This window comes from Coloeus monedula (assembly GCF_965178545.1).
Source record: "Coloeus monedula genome assembly, chromosome: Z".
NCBI lineage: Eukaryota > Metazoa > Chordata > Aves > Passeriformes > Corvidae > Coloeus > Coloeus monedula.
Window position 1 is genome coordinate 52438358 of NC_138822.1, and position 21995 is coordinate 52460352.

At 42.5% G+C, this 21995-nt stretch overlaps 2 protein-coding genes across 3 annotated transcripts in view; one reads left to right on the forward strand and one right to left on the reverse strand.

Moving 5' to 3' along the window:
- Positions 1-8849, forward strand: part of KCMF1 (potassium channel modulatory factor 1) — a 47459-nt gene extending 38610 nt beyond the window's left edge. For both annotated transcript variants that reach the window (XM_082301081.1, XM_082301082.1), the window contains 3 exons: positions 4175-4349; positions 6456-6738; positions 7672-8849. In XM_082301081.1, the coding sequence (XP_082157207.1) occupies positions 4175-4349; positions 6456-6738; positions 7672-7933 (720 nt within the window). In that variant the 3' untranslated portion in view covers positions 7934-8849. The remainder of the gene's footprint in view (positions 1-4174; positions 4350-6455; positions 6739-7671) is intronic.
- Positions 8850-15318: 6469 nt separating this feature from the next.
- HOOK3 (hook microtubule tethering protein 3) overlaps positions 15319-21995 on the reverse strand; it is an 87375-nt gene continuing 80698 nt past the window's right edge. The window contains exon 23 of the mRNA XM_082301642.1: positions 15319-18182. Within this exon, the coding sequence (XP_082157768.1) occupies positions 18167-18182 (16 nt within the window). The 3' untranslated portion in view covers positions 15319-18166. The remainder of the gene's footprint in view (positions 18183-21995) is intronic.

Consider the following 21995-nt stretch of genomic DNA (forward strand, 5'->3'; position numbering starts at 1 on the left):
AATCGTTGTTCAAGAATCATTTTAAGTTTAAGATAAATGTCCATATGCGGCTCTGAAAGCCAAGAGTCTTCCCACGGTTCCTCTATAGTTTAGATATGGAATAGCAAAACAAAACCAAGAAGAGGAATCCAAAGTTCCCAGGGTTTACTCACACAAATCAGTCGCTTAGGGATCGGGGATCGTTCTGCTCACAATTCTCTACCATTATGTTGCAGTGGGAATACTGTAACACGCATATATCAAACCAGGAGTCCCGTGGAAAGGAAATACATATGGACAGACAGATTCTTGATAGCTGTTTCAGAGATGTTTATTTCTCCAGCCGCATGGCCGGGGCTCTGCCCAGGAACTGTTCCAGTCACTGGACCAAGGGTCCTTCTGCCCGCGCAGGGAACACAAACCAACCCATGGGAACAAGGCTGAGCAGGGGCAGGGAAACCCCGTGCCTGTGCCCTCAGGGCCCCTCTCCCAGGGCTCCATGGCAGGGGAGGAGACCCCAACAATACTTGAGAGTGTTTTGTGCTCTAACAGCAGAAACATTTACAGAATTTTGATAGAGGTTTTTTCTACTTGCATTGTGTTTTATCCGGCCTCATCATTACTCTTGGTGCTGTTTTATATGTATCAAGATTCAGTGCTTGTATATATTTATGACTTAGATGATTCAAGCATAGCTGCTTGAATTGTAAACTTGCTTAACTACTTTCAACACAATCTTTTAATAACGTAATCTTGTTGTGTTACTGACATTTTGTAATACAGCTCAGAAAACCTTCAGATTTTCTGGGAAATAAGATCTTGTCCTTCAGTTACCTTAGCAGCCAGTTACGGACATTTATCTGTGCTTGATGGCTGAAGAGCTGGAACTGTTGGGTTTTTTCATCCTTGTTATAGGAATATTTGTCTCCTTCTTTGAAATTTTTTTTTCCTCCCTAGAATTAACTGATAAAATATCTTTTGGTTTGGGCTTTATTTAATGACATGCAAGCTATGTAGCATCCCTACAGTAAGGAATCTCTAGATTATTCCATTTTGTCCCATTTAAATAGACAGAAAAAAAGACTGCATTATAAGTTTGATAGTGGCTTTTTTGTTCAGGGATTTTTAAAAAGGAAAAAGGAATAATGTAAGCTCAAGCAGTTGAATTTAAAAAAAAATCCAAGCCCTATCAAACAGAATTGATTACACTAATAGAAGGGAAACAGCATTTGAGGTGATGGCTCCACTTGAGTTATGATTGTGTTTGATTGCATTTAAGTTTGTCAGTATTAACATGGTTTAGGGTCAGGACTGACTAAATGTGCAGGTTAATTACTGTGCAATAATTGGATCAGTGTAAAGGAGTTTGGATGTAGATTTAAACTGTGAAAGGTGAATGATGAAAAAACTGAGGCAAAAATCAGTGCAAAGTCAGACGAAGGCAGTTGCCTGTACTTTGCTCTCTCATAGACAGGAGTAGAGCTCTCAGCACTCAGGAGGAGCAGGGTGCTGAATACTGTGGCTCTGGTTATGAGAGCTTGATCACAGGCATCCCCAGTGGCCAGGAGTCATGCTGTCCTCCCTTTCTGGAGGAGGTGGGATAAGATTGATGAGGGGAGAGTGACTTCCAGACCACCAGATCTTTCCTGGCTTTTGGACAGCTCTGAAATTTTGCTTGATGGCTGATGTAGTTTGAGCAGTTTCTCTTGTATCGTCTTAGTTCTGCTCATTGTACCAACTGTGAGATTTTCATAGCACCTGCCTAATTAGGCTTTTTTCTAGCAAGAATTACATAACTACATAGCAGTGTACCAGAGTTCAAACTGTGGGCTTCCAACATTGACTTAACTGCTCTGTTAAGGCAGGAAGTTTAAATTTTTCCAGCTACAGAGTAAAATTAATTTCCTACTGAAATACACGAGATAATTGATTAGAATTCAGGCTACAGCTGCATTTTCTCCCCCCTAGTACCAGAGATGCCGCTAGATGACTTTAAATTAGGGAATGTTTGAGCTAGAAAAGACAACCTTTTTTTTGAAATACAGAGTAAGGTTTCAGTATCAGTCATCCCAAAATGGATATATTTTGGGAATACAATGCCCATGATTAAAGATAACACATGTAGAATTTTCTACTTGTACTCTATTGTGTTGGTGTCCAGTGTTGTCAAATTTCTAAAACCTGGTAAGAAGTATCTTGAAGTGTCTGTTTGATATTGGTCTCTACATCATATCTAGCAAGAGGCAAGTCTAAAGCAGGAAAAAAGGAAGCAAATATGCCCTTTTTCACTCAGGGTCTGGCAGTGTAGGAAATAAGAACCATCGGACTGTAACAGGAAGCTGTTAGAAAGCTGCTCTCTGATATACAATTATATTGCTGAATATGAAGTTGAAGCTGTACAGAACAACTCTCCAGGCCCTGTAATTGCTTTCATGTACAAAAAGGAGATAGAGGAGGCTCTTGGCTTGTACTTTCTAGAGTGAAAATTTATTTTGCAGTTTGAGGTAAACATTTACTGTTGGATCTGCTACAGTTCTGAGGGGTGGTCTTATCCACCAGCTATTAATTAGACATATTTGGTTAATTTTGGTTTTTGTTCTTTCCTAAAGTTGTCCCAAAACACTGCATGTGTTTCTTACTACAAACCTTGTGCAGCTATTGCAAGGTGTGTCATTTATTCCTACAGTCTGTGGACAGCTCTTTAAAACCCAGTTTCTTTCTTTAGCAGGAAAATACCTGAAAATTCATTAAATACATCTTTTCAGTGTTAATCATGCAAGTAGTTCTCACATGACTATTCAGTTTAAATGTTTGTCACAAGGTAAGGTTTGCAGAGTCTTTTCTTACTTTAGCACAGCTAGTAGGACTCAAGTGCATGCTTAGCTGGTATTTGAAGAACGACTTTTATCTCAAACCACTTTAAAAGCTGCAGTTGGGAGAGTTACCCTAGAGTCCTGTGCTTGAAAAATCCTCGGATAATATCGTGTTCTAACATGTTTAATTATTAAAAGCTTGCCAAACTACATAGATTCTATAGTCCATCTAATTTAGCAACTCATCTCCAGTAGCATCCAAAATTGGCACATCCAGAGGTGCAAGACACTCTGTACTAAGCAAAGCGTGTTCTGTGCCGGTGAGGTTTTCCTCTTGCACCCTAGATGGTAAGTTTTACTCTGTAGCATAACCAACAGTTTTGAAAGAAGCAAACGTTCTGTAAAGTCATCTTGTACTGGCCAGAAGCTCCCTCTTCCCATGAGAAGTCAAGTCATTCCTTTCAGTCTTAAGTTCTTGACCTCTGTGACATCATGAGGCTCTGCCTCATAACTGTGATTTATGAAAAGTGCATTGGACACTACCCTTGCACAGAAATTGGTACCATATGAGTGGTAACCATACTATTATAAAAATTTAAAAATGGGAGATGGAGATCTAAGCTGAATTCTAGTAACACTAAAATAAAACAGTAAAGCCTATGCTATTTCATTTTTCACAAGTAAGTCATACTAGTGATTTTTAAGAAGAAGCCTTGTCTGGACTGTCTTGGAGGAATGCATGTTAACAACTTTATGACAAAAATAATCTTTAAATAATTTGTTGATTACCTCAAAATTTATATGAGAACCTATAAAAGTGTGACACAAAATACAAGCATCTGATAGGGGGAAGTGGGGAAAAGGGAAAATGAAAAGCATCATTGTCATAACTTGAATTAGTGATATTTCTTTCGCTGTAAGAAAAAAGGTGAAACAAAGGGGTGTGATGGATGTGCTGAATACTCCAGAAACCTGCAGTTTCCTAAAGACTGAAGTGATGAAATTTCTTGGATAAAAGCATGAAGTACAGAAGTCAAAAGGAATTCAGTAATTATTCTGGTAGGAATTGTAGTTAACTTTTTTATTATTTTTGATGCTTAATGTAAGAAGTGGGAAGGGAGAATTGAAATCCCTGTCTCAGTAGTAAGCTTGGCTGAAAATGCATTTGTGTGGGTTTTCATTAAAAAAAAAAAAAAAAGTTACCAGATCAGTAAGTCTGACCTACAGCATAGCCACAGTGTACCTTAGCTCTGCTTCAAAAGTTAGGTCATTACTTCATGAATCAAGAACAGTACACCTGCATGTTTCACCCATCAAATGTCCTTTAATGGTTATTTAAGACTCAATGCCAAACAGTTCTGTTTTCTTAACTTCTTGACTACGATGAATCCAGTGGTGTTCGGCATGTACGTAGGATGTTCCACCCAGGCCGCGGTTTGGGAGGCCCCCGTGCTCGTAGATCAAACATGCACTTTACTACCAGTTCCCCTGGTGGGCTTTCGTCTTCTCAGAGTTCGTATTCTCCAAGCAATAGAGAAGCCATGGATCCTATAGCTGGTAAGAGCTGTAACCACAAATTTTACCCCACTGTCCTCCTTCCACAGGGGAAGGAAAATGCAAAATGACAGTAGTTACCCTGCTCTACGTCGCTGTGAAGCTGCACTACAGGCACAGCATCCCACAGCACAGGTGAAGAGGGGAAGGGTGTTCTTACTGTCAACATCAGAAAGTAATTAGGCTGTGTCTTTAGGATTCCCAGAAATGACTTGTTTGTTCTATTTTTAGCTTTCATGTGAAAATAACTTTTTTTTTACGAGGAAGAAAAACTAGAGAGTGAAGACAATTCTGAGAACAAATATAGCTTTGCCTATGGGGAAATCTAAACATGTTAATGTTATGGTCTTCCACCATACCAGAATGTTACAGGGAAACCTCAGAATGTCTGCCACAAATCCACCTTTGCTTAAAATGCAAAGGAGACACAGTGTTCAAACTGGAGCTTGCTACTATCAGGCTGTAACTTCTTCAGGGGCAGGTAGCCAGCAGCTGTCTTAATGAGGCATTGTCCCGAAAAGGGGAGCTGTGGATCCACTGCCTTCCTTAATCATGGTCCCCTTTGCCCGCCTTCTGCTGCCTCTGGTGCTCTGCTGGCCTGGTGTGACTTGATGTAACTCATTAAATTAGCTGTGAAGAAGTAGCCCATCAAGAGAAGGAAACAAGTTCAGTGAGGTCACAGGTGAGTTTGTTCAAAGAGGGAGGATGTTCGTGAAGCTTCCAGTGCAAGACATCCTCTTTCTTTTCCCAGGACAGCTACTTCAGCTCAGTTACAATGTGAAGTGACTGCTGAAGTTTGTTTTCAGCCTCTCAGGACCTTCCCACTTAGCAGCATTAAATGTGGGATAAAATGTCATTCTTCTGCATCTATTCTCTTTTGGTGGAAGCTGTGTTTCTGCATTTAGAGCACACTGAGCTTGGTGTCTGCCTTGTTCCAGGACTGTCTTGAGTTCACACCTGCTTCCCTGTACTCTAAGCTTTAGTTTACAGTGAGAATAAATATATCTTAATCTTGCCTGTGAGTTTATCGTGCCTGCCTTTTTACTGGAGTAATAAATAGGAAACACCACAGGAATTTTCCTGTTTAAAGTTTATAGCATCAGTTACTTTTCTTAACTTTTTTTTCCTCCCTGTGGCATTCTCTGGTAATTAAAATTTACTTAATTTTGGTGCTACTGTCAGTGTTGGTGAAAATTACTCAGCCACTGTAGTCCATATTTTGCTTTATTCCTTCAAAAACAGCTTGCTTTAGAATTACATTTCATTAATGCGATGGAAGAAAAATTGTCGTGACCTATATAGTAACTTTGTAATGCAGAGGAGAGGGGCAGGAGCAGGATTGTCCCCTGCTTCCTCTGCCATTGCATCAACTGTGGCAGGTGTCTGAGGTGACAAGTACCTTCTGCACAGGGCATAGAAGAGATTCTGCAGTAATGCACTGAGCAGTAATTTGCTGCTAATACTTATTTCTAAAAAACCTTTGTGAATAAAACTTGCAAGGAGCATTCCATCCTTCTGAATTGGAAGACTTAAAAACAGAGGGAGGTTTTAATCACTAGGTCTCCATGCTTGTGGCAGAAATAAGAATTCATACAAAATGCTTTTGAAGCATTTTGTGAAGCAGTGATTTAATATGTTTTCTTAAATAAATTTCTTTTAGTAAATGTTTGAAGCAATGGTACAGTATTTCTCTCTTTGCTGCAGCACAGCTTCCCTCTGCGATTAACTGGGAGGATGTAGTTTGTTTTTTGAGGGAACACTTGTTGAAAGGGAAAAAAAGTCACCATCCAAAGCCAAAATAAAGAAGTTTCTTAGTCAGTGGCTATTTTGACTTGAAGTTTCAGAATTGCTGCAGAGGACATCTTTTGCCAGGGATTACGTGTAGATTGGCTCTCCTGTCATTGTCAAGGCATTAAACTTTGACTTGTTACTTGGACTAAGTCTGCATAAATTAGTCTCAATCTTCATGGGCATTATTCTTCATAGTCTTCTGTGAGCATTGTTGGGTTTTGATGTTAGTTGAGAAAAATGGAATTCAGGGTGTATTTATTCTGCTGTGTAATGCTTATTTAAGATCTTAAGTCATAGATGCTTTCTCTTCTCTGGCAGAGCTTTTATCCCAGCTATCAGGTGTGAGGCGTTCTGCAGGAGGACAGCTCAACTCCTCTGGCCCTTCTGCTTCTCAGTTACAGCAGCTGCAGATGCAACTGCAGTTGGAACGACAACATGCACAGGCAGCAAGACAGCAACTGGAGACTGCACGCAATGCAACCAGACGCACCAACACGATCAATGTCAACACCACTATGACACAATCTACAACAACAACCAACACATCTAACACAGAAAACAGTCAGCAGACTATCCAGAATTCCCAGTTCCTTCTGACAAGGTAACTTGTTCAGTGTATTTACTTGTATTTACCTCTTATAATTTTTGTTCACCTTAGTTCTAGTAGAGATACAGAGCTTGATGAAGCTTATGTGTTTGGAGTCAGGCACGTGCCTAGGATGGCGTTCATTAACAGAATACTTACCTTGTTTAGAAATTATACTTAGACCCCAGAGTTATTTGAAAGAGGATTTCACCTCCTGTGTCATTCCAGTTCTAGAACATGGACTACTGATCTGAAATACAAATGTTTTCCACATCTTCTCTGTCACACCCTCCACAAGCATACTTTCATTTGTCTGGTATTGTGAAAGAGTGTGGTAGTTTTAACAGCTTTTGTGCCTGAATGTGAGTCGGATGGATTTTTTGTCTAGTTCAAAATAATGCCATGTGACATCTTTCAGTTAGAAGCTCACTTGAGAACCTTAATCAAAGTACGCACAAGAGTCACAGCCTATGACTTTCAGAGTTGGAGTGAGCAATTTCCTTGCCGCTGTCAGGGCATTCATGTTGTGCCCTAGGAGAAATGGAATTACATTCAGTAATCCATACGCCCGCTTTATACATGCAATGATGTGTTTTTTGGCCAGTGTGAACTTAGAAGTTGATGTGGAAACAAGGGAGGCATATAATTGCATGTCCAGGAAATGGCACCAGCCCTCCCTAAAAGACTCGTGAATAGCAGGAAACCTCATGAACAGTTTTTGATGTTCTTCTAGCTTTGGGCTCCACTGTGAATGCTGCTGCAGCAGCTAGGAAGGGGTAGGTTGTTAAATGCATGCGTGTTGTACTGAGGTGCTGGACGTGTTGAAGGGCAGGCAGGACTCTCCTGAAGGAGCAGTTTCTGAGCACATCTCAGCCTGTCGGTGGTATATCAGTGAAATAAATGGGCTTTCAGCAACTTCCTGTCTTCTCTTCCCTTGGTGCTGCACAGGTTGAATGATCCGAAGATGTCGGAAGCAGAGCGTCAGTCAATGGAGAGTGAACGGGCAGACTGCAGCCTGTTTGTTCAGGAGCTTCTACTGTCCACCTTGATGCAGGAAGAAAGTTCCTCCTCAGATGAGGATGAGCGGGGGGAGATTGCAGATTTTGGTGCTATGGGCTGTGTAGATATTATGCCTCTAGATGTTGCTTTAGAAAACCTAAATTTAAAAGAGAGTAATAAAGGAAATGAGCCTCCTCCACCTCCTCTTTGATGACATCCCACTTTGCAGACAATGTCCTCTGTGCTGTATTTGCCAATGAAAGTGGACAACAACTATCTTGGGTTTGTTTTGGTGATTGTAATTTCAGGTCTGTCACTCTTGTTACATTGTGTACATTCAAAAGAAAGAGAGAAAAGATATATATGATAATCATTTCCACTTAACTAATTTTTACTTCTAGCAGGTAAATGTAGGTTGCAGTGCAGAGCAGAAGGCTCTGTGTCCTGTACCTTGACATGCAAAAGGCTCTCCTAATACTCCACATTCAAACTGAAGAGGAAAAAAAAATGAAAAATCTCTAATGAAGCTGCTGTGTGTATTTATGAATATTAATGAATAAAAACTGCTTGGATGGTTTACCTTAACTACTGCATGACGTTTTTTGCAGCGTGCATGAGTTTTAGTGACCTTGTCATTTAAAAACTTAAATACAAGGAGTAAAACTATAAAACACAAAGCTTTCCCATTATTCAAAGGTTACATGATGAAAAAGGTTAGTGCTGAGTAGCAGTTTGTGGCCACAGAGTAGCTTTTTAATAATATATGACAGAATGACATCTTCATGTGCTGTTCCTGCACAGGATGAAAACTCTGCAGTGGGATACATTGTTGTGACCAGGGTGTGGCATTTTGCTGTATGTGACCATTATGTTGCCCTCTCAGCTGTCACCGCAATGTGGAGTTAAACTTCATTTTACGCATCTGTAGGACACACAACAGTAAGGCCACTGCTGGAAGCTACTGCAAGGGACTTCTGTGTGCCCTAAAATCAAATGATGTTCATTTTTGTTTAAAGTTTTCCTTTGTTGTGGTTGTTAAAATTTTTTAATTGTTAAATATGTTTTATTCAGGTGTAGACAATTCATATATTCACTGTGTTTCTAAAAAAAAAAAAAGTTAACCTGGATCCTATTGTCTTAGTTTAAAAAGCCTTTCACAGCCTCAATCATAGTTTGAGTTATTTATGTATTTGCTTCATAGTGTGCAGAGACCTGACAGTATCAGGAGAGCTTGAGGATTTGGATTCCCAGATTGTCAGTATATTACAAGAAATTCTTAATGCTAACTTCAGCACCTTTTATTTATTGTTTCTTTTGGTTATTTTCGCCAGTATAAAAAAAAGTTGGAAAAAAGCCTTTTAGTTGAATCATGCCACCTACATGCCTATACTGTTAATCCTACTGGTTTGGAAAAAAAAAAGAGCATGGTGTTCTTGTGCATAGAAATTTATAATAGCCCCAAAGCAAGGGCAGAAGGGGTATGTTCGGACTTGATTTTGGTTTTCTTTCTTTTTTTTTCCCCTTTTTTTTTCCCTTTTTTTTTTTTTTTTTTGGTCGGTTTTTTGAATGTAAAGTTAGATTATAAAAACAAAAGTGCACACAGCTTCTGATGAAAATTTAAACTAGGCTTATATCATAATGATGTCTTTCCAGATCTTTCACCTCACAGCCTCTCTCTTTCTCTGTATCTTCTCATCTCAGCAGCACTGTAGAGTAAACATACAGACTTGGACACCACGTGGTGTTCTCAGCAGAACTGTGACATGTATGCTAATCCAAAATAACAGCAGGAAAAAGCTACCCCATTGACTGAAGTTTAAGTTCCTTCCTTCCTCTTTTTTTTTTTTTAATCATCAAATCTTGATTGTTTTCATGTAGAGCAGCACGAGCTTTGGTTGGTTTTTTGGTTTTTTTTTTTTTTTTAGTCTCTGCAACAGAAATCTTTACATGCAGCCTCTGGTTATCCTGAGAGTTACCCCCAGTAGGGACTTTTTTATTGATTGTTGAAGACTTTCAAAAATTTTTCAAGCTGTAGTTTTTCAAACACATCTGCACATTACAATAAGACACACGGTTCAATAAAGCATTTTCAAGACTGTTGTTCAGTTGATTTTCTTTGGTTTTAATGTATTTTCCAGACAGTTTTGTTCCAGAAATTTCCGCATCTGCCTTTCATTCTAACTGTATCTTCCAACACAGAATCAGTTTGTGTAGACATTCTGGGTGGTTTGTATAAACGTTTTAAAACCAAATGCTTTGGCAGGTGATGAAGTGCATAATCCTACACTCTTCACAGGTAGGTGAATTGGAGGCTGCATAGACCAAGACGCATTTCCAACAGGCTCTTCTCAGTGCAGTGTTTTGTATTGGTTGAGGCTGGTCTCTTAAACTGCCTGAATTCCAGACACCGCCACACTTGCCTGGAAGGGGACGCAAACCAGTGCTACCCGTGTTTGTTTAGAGACTGAATATATGCTGGCTTGGATTTAAAAGTATCCTTGGGTGTCACATTAACTTGTTCAAATCCTTAGTTGTTTGGGGGCCAGTCTGACCCTTTTTTTTTTTTTTTTTTCTTCTTTCCTTTTAGGTTTAGAAATAACATGAACTGGCTACTAGGAAGGTATTCTGGTAGTCTGTTAATTCCTATTTGCGGGGAAGTGTTTTTCTTTCTCAGAATAAGCTTTGTGAAGGTAGTACTTTTGAGTTATTTCCAAAACATTTCTTTTCACGGTGCTTTGGGCTGCAGTGACTACAGCCTCCATCAGCTTTGAAGGGGAATCTCATAGGGGGTTACTGCCTTTAGCATGTGAGAGAGGAAAAAAAACCACAAAACGACAAAAAAACCACCACAAGACCCCCCCCTTCCAGGAGCAGGAGCCTTAGTGCTCTGCACTTGCACAGTTCTGGAGTGCAGTGAAACCTGTATTGTGACTGGGTGGTCAAGGTCATGTACAAAATCACTGTCAAAGGTATTAGCAGAAGAAATTTTATTATAAATCTCTGAAGGCACGACAAAGTTCTATGGCAAAGTTCACTCTGGTATCACACAGATAAAGCACAAAAAGGAGAACTGGATTGGAGTCAGCCTGGAATGATACACAGCAGAGACAGGATGCAAAAGGGTGAGGACTGAGAATGTAAGGGTGCAGAGGGGGAAGGGAGACCCTCCCACTGTCACAAGGTTCTCAGTGGACCTCTTGCCAAACCTACCCATGTAATTCCTCAGTGCTTTGTGTCTAAAGGATTTGGCAGCACCTAATCATTAACTGATTTAACTCTTACAGAATGATTCCGTAAGACTTATTATGGAATAAATAATAACAGTACACTTAATTTTGTTACAACAGTAACTTAATTTTGAATCTAAAATGGCAACGTTGCTGCTACACTTGCTATAAAGTATAGTTTGTACAGTTTTCAGACACAGACTTTATATTAAAATATCTGTGTGTGTGTGTGCGCGTGTACAAAGCACCTGTTACAGACTCCCCTGGAGTTCAGTGAAAGACACACGCTGGATGTCCTCTGCATCTCTCCGTGGGCAAAGGCCTGAGCCTCGGGGAGGGGGTACCAGGCTGGGCCCACTGTCAGTTTCTGACAAAGCTCCTTTGAGTTCTCAGACATGTGGGTGCTGACAAGCACCGAGGCACATCCTGCTCCAAGGGAGGTGCTGACACAGCCACTGGGGCCAAGGGACCTCAAAGGGCCTCCTGTGGGAACTGTTCACAGGGTTGAGATGCTTGGCTTTAGTCTTCCATCAGTTTCCATCCTGGACTCAATCCAGGTCAGTAATTTTCCTCAGAAGCCCAGTAACAATAATACTATTTCAGTCCAGCTGTGATTCAGATCAAAATAAGTATTCATTAGAAAAGAACTTAGTTGGGCAACAAGTGCCTGGGAACAGGGAATGTTAACGGGTAAGATCGAGGAGAGCTTTAATTGTACAGGTACAGGGGAAGGATGTGCCCCACCACAGACAGGTCCAAGCTGCCTGTGCTGTGTGAGCTGCGTGTGCTGCGTGTGCTGTGTGAGCTGCGTGTGCTGTGTGTGCTGCGTGTGCTGTGTGTGCTGCGTGTGCTGCCTGTGCTGTGTGAGCTGTGTGTGCTGCGTGTGCTGCCTGTGCTGTGTGAGCTGTGTGTGCTGTGTGTGCTGTGTGTGCTGTGTGAGCTGTGCTGTGTGAGCTGTGTGTGCTGTGTGTGCTGTGTGAGCTGTGTGAGCTGTGTGAGCTGTGTGTGCTGTGTGTGCTGTGTGAGCTGTGTGTGCTGTGTGAGCTGTGTGAGCTGTGTGAGCTGTGTGAGCTGTGCTGAGCTGTGTGAGCTGTGTGTGCTGTGTGTGCTGTGTGTGCTGTGTGTGCTGTGTGAGCTGTGCTGTGTGAGCTGTGTGTGCTGTGTGAGCTGTGTGAGCTGTGTGTGCTGTGTGAGCTGTGTGTGCTGTGTGAGCTGTGTGAGCTGTGTGAGCTGTGTGTGCTGTGTGTGCTGTGTGAGCTGTGTGTGCTTTGTGAGCTGTGTGAGCTGTGTGAGCTGTGTGTGCTGTGTGAGCTGTGTGTGCTGTGTGAGCTGTGTGAGCTGTGTGAGCTGTGTGTGCTGTGTGTGCTGTGTGAGCTGTGTGTGCTGTGTGTGCTGTGTGTGCTGTGCTGTGCTGTGTGTGCTGTGTGTGCTGTGTGTGCTGTGTGTGCTGTGTGAGCTGTGTGAGCTGTGTGTGCTGTGTGTGCTGTGTGTGCTGTGTGTGCTGTGCTGTGCTGTGTGTGCTGTGCTGTGTGAGCTGTGTGTGCTGTGTGTGCTGTGCTGTGTGTGCTGTGCTGTGCTGTGTGTGCTGTGCTGTGTGAGCTGTGTGTGCTGTGTGAGCTGTGTGTGCTGTGCTGTGCTGTGTGAGCTGTGTGAGCTGTGTGAGCTGTGTGTGCTGTGTGTGCTGTGTGAGCTGTGTGTGCTGTGTGAGCTGTGCTGAGCTGTGTGAGCTGTGTGTGCTGAGCTGTGTGTGCTGCGTGTGCTGTGTGTGCTGTGTGAGCTGTGCTGTGTGAGCTGTGTGTGCTGTGTGAGCTGTGCTGTGCTGTGTGAGCTGTGCTGTGTGAGCTGTGCTGTGCTGTGTGTGCTGTGCTGTGTGAGCTGTGCTGTGTGTGCTGTGCTGTGCTGTGTGAGCTGTGCTGTGCTGTGTGAGCTGTGCTGTGCTGTGTGTGCTGTGCTGTGTGAGCTGTGCTGTGTGAGCTGTGCTGTGCTGTGTGAGCTGTGCCGTGCTGTGCTGTGTGTGCTGTGCTGTGCTCTGTTTTGCTGGCAGACGGCAGATCCCGTATCGCTGATGGCGCTCCATAGCCTGCGTTGTCCTTTCCTGCGCTGTCAGCGTGGAGCGTGCCCACTTCGATTCTGGTGAGGGCTGCCAGACTGACTGCCTGTTTGGGGGAGGGGCAAACAGAAAGACATACAACCATTCCAATGTTTTGTGACAGTTAAAGGGGTAGGAAAAAGCATGGAAACAGTGAAGTCCCTAGAAAGCTTTGTAGAGCATCGATGTGATCTGTCTGTAACTTCTGATCTGCCTTAGAGGTCTGGGTTGGTTTTTTGGTACATTTTTTTGTTTGGGTCACAGCCAAAGAAAGGGTCTTGCATAAGGTGGTGTGATAAACAGTGAAAATGCATCTGCCTCATGTTTTACTTGTGACTGCCTTCATCGAGTCCCTGGCACTGGGGGTTGGGAGAGTTTCCATTCCCTGCCCTTAGCTCAGGCTGGGTTTCCTTCTTGGCACGGAGTTGTGCCCCTTGTTAGTTTGTGGACAGCGTAGTTTGGCGCAGAAACCAAACATCCAGATGTGTGCACAGCTGCAGCTCTGAGACACTTGTCTGTTGTGAAGGACTAAAGGCCATTCCCTGCTACCAGCAGGAAGCCCCAGCAGGCAGAGAGGCTCCACTGCCTCCTGGGGCTCTCAGAACTACAGCAGGGAAGGAGCGGGTACACTCGGTAAGTGAAGGTTTTCCAGTTACATCACATCTTCGCTCTGGCATAGCTGACCTTCACTTCTGGCCAGCCTGCTTTGCCGCATGGGTACTTTGCTGTGTTGAGGCTGTTCTACTGCATTAGCTCCTAAGGAAGAGGAACTCGGTACGCCCAGCACAGGTGGAGATCCCCCTGCGGTGCTTTTCCCTCGCTGGAGGCAGGGTGGCAGTGTCCCCGCTCCAGACCTTGCAGCCTTGCTCCAAGGGTGCTGCTGCCTCCCACTGCCAAACACACACGTGGATACAAACGTGCTGCCCTTTGCTTTGAGAGGGTTTTGAGACAGGCGGATGGGTACAAGGATTTATTTACAGGATTATACTTAATGTGAATAGTATACAGGTGCTCAGTAGTTATTTGTGGACGAAAGAGTGGAAAAGGGGAATTGTAGGGGGAAAATGTGCAGCCTCTGGAGCATGCTTCCACCACACCTTTTAACACAGCAGTGGCTGTCACCTCCTGCAACCTGGGGGACAGTGCAGTTGTGGGGTGTGGAGGAGAGGTACCACTGGAAGACAACCTGCAGTGCTGCATCCTCCCTGCTGGGCCAGCAGCTGTGGAGAGGCAGTGGGAAGCAGGGGGATAAGAGCACAATTCCCCCATAGCATGAGACCGTAAGTCATGGCCTTGCAGGAGTGGACAGGCAGCAGAGCGGAGAGTGGGGCGTGGAGGCCAGAACAAGGGATACACCAGTGTGGGTCTCAGCACACTTTGGGGTGGGACAGCTGGGAAGGGAAAAAGATGTAGCAAAAGTTTGGAGAGGTTCGGAGTGAGGAAAAGAACAGGACAGGGAATGACAGTCAAAGACAGGAACTGTTACAGTCATGCCAAAGATGAAGAGGAGTGACAAGTGGGACTGAGGAAGGTAGAGGACCACAGTGAATAACAAGCAGCTGGAAGTGAGGCTCATGCAGCTTCCTGCCTCCACCATCCACTGCCTGTGGTGCAGGAGGAAGCTGGGTACCACCTGTGGGGCTCTCCTGCCCTTCCCAGCCAGCAAACACTTTACCCCAGCCTGACCTCAGCCTCACAAGCCCTCCAGTCACTACCAGGCTGGCAGCACTGCCACCAGGGCACCTTCCCCTTTCTGATCCTATTCCTTTTACAGACCAGTCCCAGAAGGCTGTATCAGGGTCTCTGCACATCCTTCTTAACCCCAGTACCACCCACAACACTCATGGGCTCAGTATTGCTCTCTGGCTGTTGCCTTCTCTTTCACAAAGATCAGCATTTGCCCATTCTGAGACCCACCCAGGCCTCCTCCTCCCCAGATGCCAGAGCTGTTCATCAGTGCAGGATGGAAGGACAGATGTTTGTGTCCACATTAGCAGTGTCTCTTTTCCTTTAGCTACATCTGTTGTGAAGCTTCCATCAGCAAGGGAAAATTGTCTTACTTTGGTCATTTGGCTCAGCCCTTGGTGAGACAAACCATGCCATGCACCTCAGGCAGCCATATGGGATGGTTCCCAGCAGAAGTGAGGACGTTGTGCTTTCTGATATACTGGTGCTGCCCACCTGCCATTCACCCTCCTTTGCAGAGCCCAAGGAAATGCACTTTGCAACCAAGTACCAAATAAAGGGAAGACAAGCATTTACATTTTATATAAGCGTTTATTTACAACTTGTTTAACAACTGTACACTCTTCTATCACCTTGGAAGCATTAGTGTATTTGACTGGGAAAAAATATTAAACTTTTTGATTCCAATTATCATTAATGAGGTTTTTTTATCTATATACACGTATGTATATTAATATTGCTACCATAACAATCTGGTAGTTACACAATTTGTAGATGAACTGAAATGGGAAATAAATGTTTTGACACTCTAAGAATTCATTCTTTTACAGAAAATATATCACTGGCAACTTCACAAACAGTTATTACTTTGATAATTGATCAACATTTAATTCAGGACTGTCAAACAAGCTGCTATTAAGAAGGTAAGAGAGTTTTTCTATGCAGCACAAATGAAGTTAGTATATCAGAGACATGCTGGAGATCAGCTCTGAGTTGAGAGCTCACAACCACTTCATGGCAGAGATGCCAGGTTAATCTAATTAAAGTGGCCAGCTCCTTGCTGAAAGTTACTGGCTCCACCCAGCATCTCTCTGTTGCATTAGTAAACTCAAACAACTTTTGTCAAGCTAAACACACTTACATACAAATGTCAAGGCTCAAGAACAACTGATACTTAGTCTCTAATCTGCACAGACCACTTGGAGAAATGAGGTACTGCTCGGCATCACTTTGGGACACCCGTGGAGGCAGGTGCACAAAAAAAGCAATCCCCTCCTGCCCAGCACAGTGCCCTGATTTCAGGAATCCTGCACCCAGCCTGACTTGGGGCAGGGTGCGGTCCCAGCCGGAGCAGCACTTGCAAATGAAAAACATACCATGCCTTTAACACCCAACTAAAAGAAGTTTTACTAGTAGCACTTGCCCTGACACATAACAAGGGATTCAATGGTTAGGACCTGGAAAGACACAAATCCTTCAGCTCTCAGGCTGGACTCAGTCTGATGAAATTCTGCTGCCTCTGCTGCAGGAGTAGCTGACTCGTTATCACCAAACCCCAGATCCTGGCTGCAGGTCACGTCAGACTTCACTGTCCCTGGCCCTGGTGGACCAGGAAAGACATATCCCCATCTGAAGTCTTTACGGACAGCTGTCAGCCAGAGCATCTGGTAGCCACAGTACCTGATACAGTATCCAGAAAGGGAGAACACCACAGTTCTCACTGGGATCTGAATTTTATCCTTCACTCTGCTGCCTGGCCTGGTTGGAGCCCATTCTTGCCTGCCCATCCCTTTGCCAGGCAGCACAGACCACCCCCGCTCTGGTGGGGCACAAACCTGTCCTATCTCCATATCATTCTGCACAAGGCCACGGACACTGTGGGATCAGATCCCTGAGGGCTGGACAAAAGCAGGTGTCTCTGTGCACGAGGTGGGGCTCTGTCAGAGCCCACCTGATGGGCCAGGGACGAGGCAGGCACTGTATGTGTGACCAGAAGAGACTGCAGAGACAAGTGGACGCAACGCTTCTTCAGCGCAGGGGTGCCCCATGGCAAACAGGGCTGGAGGTTCTGCTACTGCCTAAATAACCAAAATTCCTGGAGGCAGCAGAGTTCATATCAGTATTTCTGCAGGATTAAGATTCAAGTGAGCAAGAATGGGGTTTCTCTAAAACTGGGTTTAAATCAAACTGTTAAGGTACTCGGCATTCAGACTTCTCAGTTTTTCCAGCAGTCCTATGGCTGGAAAGCCCCTTTCCCTGTTTGTTACGTACTAACTCCTATACAATAAACCTCTTAATGTACAACACTACAGCACTCCCTCGTCTTCTGAATCTTGCCAGTACTGGATGTCCAATACAAAACAAAGATACAGTAGTACAAATGTGCAGATATTTAGGAATATTAAATAAGCAGCTTTTTAAATTAATATAGGCAGTACAAAGCATTTTGAGTTACACCGTCTACATATGGCAAATCTTATAGCTAAACTTCAAAATACAAAGAAACAGCCAAGCTAGTGCAATTGGAAATTAAATAGCTAAGACTGTGACAGAAGAAAGAAAAAAAGAAAGGAAAAGAACAGTACAGGTGAAAGATAAACAATCCAAATTATAAACTGGCAAGGACAGTCTGCATAATACTGAAAGTGTAGATGACTTTCATAATTATCTCCATTCATGGTCTTTCCTCAGATTGTTTTAACAATTGTACACAGATAGAAAAAAAAAGTTTCTGAAAGAAACCAACAACACAGCTCAAATGTAGAGAGAAAAATACAACAGCCACAAACTACTGTGTATATACATATTAAGGAAGCAGGCAATGCCTGTGAACAAAATACCACCCGGTAGTTTGCCTGGCTCGGAGATTATCAGATGAAACTTGCTTGGTTTTCTAAGGAAGATGGGATCGCCAAGCAGCAATTCATTAGTCATTTCTCCTGGTAAAATACCTCCTTCGCTTTACTTTAAGATTCAAAGTGGATCCTTTAAGGGTGCAGGTGCTTTGAAATTTTAACAGTAACCAAAAGGCCTTTTTTAGGAACTCATTAAGACTAGATTTTTATAGTTCGGTATATGAAAATGTTGCAGGAAGTCTGTGTGTTAATACTGTTAATCAGAATTAAATAAAGCGGACAGGTGGAAGTAAGATGGAGAGCTGACAGTGCTCTGTCAGTTTGCAGAACGCCTCCTGTTGAGTTGTGAATACTGGATTTCCTCTCTTCTAGCCTCATAGGAGACTTTTTGTGAAGAGAAAGAGTAAGTGGAAGTGGGAAATGGGAAAGCCACTTCCCAGGATGGTAAGCTTCTCTGCAAGTAGATCCCCCTTTGAAATCAGATGGCCATGAGTCTTAAGTGTAGAACTGGTTAAGTTTTGGTTATGCAGTCTGGACAGAAAAGCAAGTCATGCACTGAACAGTCCCTGTTATAATAATGCTGCAGGTCATGCAACCACATCACTGCAAATAAAAGAATAAAGAAGAAAGTTAAAAAGCAGATAACATATTACTGTTGAAAAAAAAAAAAAAACAGAGAACAGAACAGGTCTTTTTCAAAGCAGTTTAGTAAGGCCACCTCTACTTAAGAGTTGTGCAAATTCACGGGGAAAATACCGTTGCCAAACAACTCTTCAAATTAACAGGAAGGTTACAGGCCAGTAATTGGAAAAAGCACCAAAATAGCCTTGGTCAATATCTAAATTTAGCTGTAATTAAACTTTACACACTTCTGAGTAAAATTCTTCAGGGCACCATTCTTAACTAATAAAGCTACGGAAAATAAGTTTACACGGCAATGAGCAAGTCTCAGGCATTCCTGCTGTCTGTGAGTACAACTGTTAAAGAACCAAAGGAAGATAAAGTGAAAGGTGCCCACCCAATACTGCATGTGTTTACATGCTAAAAGACAATCAGAGTCAACGACTGTTTTGAGCTCTGAGCACCGCTGAAGGCATTTAAATTTCATCAGAGCTCATCCTGTGCATGAGGCTCAGCATCACTGCCCCACTGCACTGGCAAGTTCTATCCACTGCATGCAAATACAGGTTTGAATTGCCAGAAAATTATACATGTTCTTCTTAAAGTAAGCTGAGTAGAGTCACTGAGCAGTTGAGAGAGCACTCCACAGTGCTGCAGAAGGGAATCTAAGTTTGGAAGAGAATCGGAGAGGTTGGCACAGCTCTCAATCCTCACTGATGCACCCTCTTTCCAGTGTAACTGGAACGGAACGCTTTACTGACACAGCTACGGTGCTTCCACTTCGCCCACGTAACACATGTCCCTACACAGCACTGGCACAGCACTAAATGTCGATTTTTGTTTTCATATTGCAAAGAGCAAATTGGCTTCACCAGACTGAAGTTAGAGCTTGTTTCCCCATGTCCTTCTCCCTTGTATTGCACTGGTCAAAAATGATTCTAAGAATGCTTCTTGGGACAATCCAGGTTAAATAGATAAAAAAGAGTATTTATGCTACAAGTCTTGTAGCTTGTGTATCCCTCTTCTTTTCCTTCTCATTCATCCACCCAGAATACTAACCACAGTTGAAAAACAAACAGAAACAGAGAGATACATATCAAATGGAATAAAAAATTTAACACATTCAACACATTCAAAGCCCTTGGGGGTGTGTATTTTGAACAATCATTGTCTTTTAAGCTTGCTTGGCACTGCTTGGTGCATAAAGTTACACAGTTCAGGATTAATATGAAGATCACTGTAGTTATTCTATAAAAAATTAAAAGTTCAAGCTACATAAGCATGTACCTGCTCTATTGTGCATAAATGAATACAATCTACTCCTTTAGTCTCACCTGGCTATTATTTAGTTCAAACTTACTATTTAGTAGCACTTCAAGTGTACGTTGCACATACACGGAAGTGATATTGTAGGCTTCTCTTTGAGTCAGCAGTACTTTTGAGAGGTCTCGGGACACTGTATTATCTTTCAAGGATGTAAAATTTCATCTGGTAGTGCCCTTTCCTGACTAGAAATTCTTATCATGTTCTAGTTGTCTGTCAGTTTCTCTATTTTAAAGCCACCTGTTGAGGCAGCAACACATAGAAGACAACAGAGATGCAAGATGTGAGGGTAAATTAATTCAGCATAACCTGTCACTGCATCTGCAGCATCTGTAGAAAGAGACAGTTTATGCAGCAGACAATGCGTCTAGGGAGGAGTGACAACAACAATACAAAGCAGACTATACAATTTAAAAATTGTGGCCTTATAATGTAATGCTTATAATTGTGCCAATACTGCTAAACAAAAGCTTTAAAATCTCTCTCGAAACCACTCATGCCTCCAGGAAATAAGTTTATTCTCCAGCTTACTAACCTTTTGTGGCTGTGAACAATAACCTCTGCTTTACAATATTTTAAATTATATAACTGATCCAAATTCAAATCCAAATCAAAAGTCTGATGGTCTCATTACAGCTGTTTTATAACCCCATAAATACTACACCACTGGGGATTTTCTCTTAAAATTCCATCCACTTTTATGATCAGGCTAACAATGTGAGCATGCTAACAGTAATAACTGAACTTTGTTAGCCCTCTTTTCAAGTTAGGTATAATCATTAGGGATTCAAATTCCATTTCTAAACTACTCTATACCTGTGGAAATACTTGCTTTTGCAGTGTTTCAGATTTGTGTCATGCTACAGTAGTTAACAGTTCCTCAGAGTGCTGACAAATGTCTGGTTTTGTAATGATTAAAACAACCACATTCCTCTTTCTGAAATGTGATATTTTAACCTCATCTGATAGCAAAGGACCTCTCTAGTGCAAAGCAATGAATAAAGTCAGCACCAGAAAGGAAAGGCTGCCCAACTGACCTGTATTTCCCTCTACCAGCAGTATTTTTCATGTTGTATGGATCAGTCTTTGAGACCCAGAGCAGCAAGACAGCAGCAAGAAATTTTTATCTGACATGAAATCTGCTCTCAGTCTGGAAGTGACACCCCATGCAAAGGGGACTGAAGGATATGCCATTTTCTGAATGACTTTACGTGCACAGCAAACAGCAGCAAAACAAACTCCGGATTTGCCACCAGAGCCAACTAATGCAGAAATACGCCTCAGGATAGGCCTGTACTACCTTGGCAAGGCCCAAAGGTGAAGTAAGAATCTGGACCACAGTGAAGCTGACAGCAACACCATCCCCTAGCAGATGAGGACTTAGACTACAGCAGTCAGCCCAAGTTCCTACTGATCCACTGACTACAATGTGACATCAGGACTATTTGTCTGGGAAGCTGTCTTGGCTATACTGCCAGGTGCTGTTTCAATGCCTCATGGGACGGTATGATTTGTCAAGTTTCCTAGAGCCCCCAGTCGACATTCAGTCACTGTCTAATTTGAAGAGACGATGCATTTTAAAAATGAACTTTATGTCCCAATATTTTAATGAATCCACAAAAATAAAGTCAAAGAAAAAAAGAGGATGAAGCTAGCTAGGTCCTCAGCACCTCCAAATGGTACAGTGGAGCTGGCAACAGAATCAAAGTTTCCAGGGTTTCACTGTACCAGATGCAAGAAGTCTGAGGCTGTGGTGGCTGATAATGACAGCTTCTGCTTTATACACAGGTAAAAACTCTAATTCTTACTCCATTAAAAATAAAATTTAATTAAAAAGATAAAAACCCAGCCCAATAAACTCAGGTTCTTCTTAATTCCTTTTAAAATGAACATCAAAATGCAAAATGGTGAAAGATATACTGCTCTCCTGATTCTTGTATTGACTAGTTGCTTGCATCTGTCTCCTCCATTTTCATACCAAAGAAATCACACCTTATTTTTAGTTATAGCCTGCAGGATCACTGACAAACTTCTGCTACTTTTCTGGACTTCCAGAAGGAAGAAAGATCACAGCAGTAAGGCAATCCAATCAGCCATGCCAGGATGTGATCTTGCTTCCTTAAGAGTGACAAACTGAAGACATGATTAGGATCCTACATAGAATCTGACATTTGCTCAAAAAAACCTCACCACTTTGAATATATCCTGATAAACCCTTTTAGCTATTTATTTATGCAATGCCAGACGAGGAAAATGCCTGCAAAATTTGCTAGAATTGGTTAGGAGATACTGAAGTTTATCAATACAATCTTACTGCACCACACAGAGTCCACATTTTACCTAAAACACATGTGCAAAAACCCGTAAGAAGTCAGTATTGCATAGCTGACTGAGTGCAAAAATACCTCCCTCATCAATCCTTGCAAAAAGTCAGTATGTTGGGCAAGAATAAAAAATCTCTATACAATACGT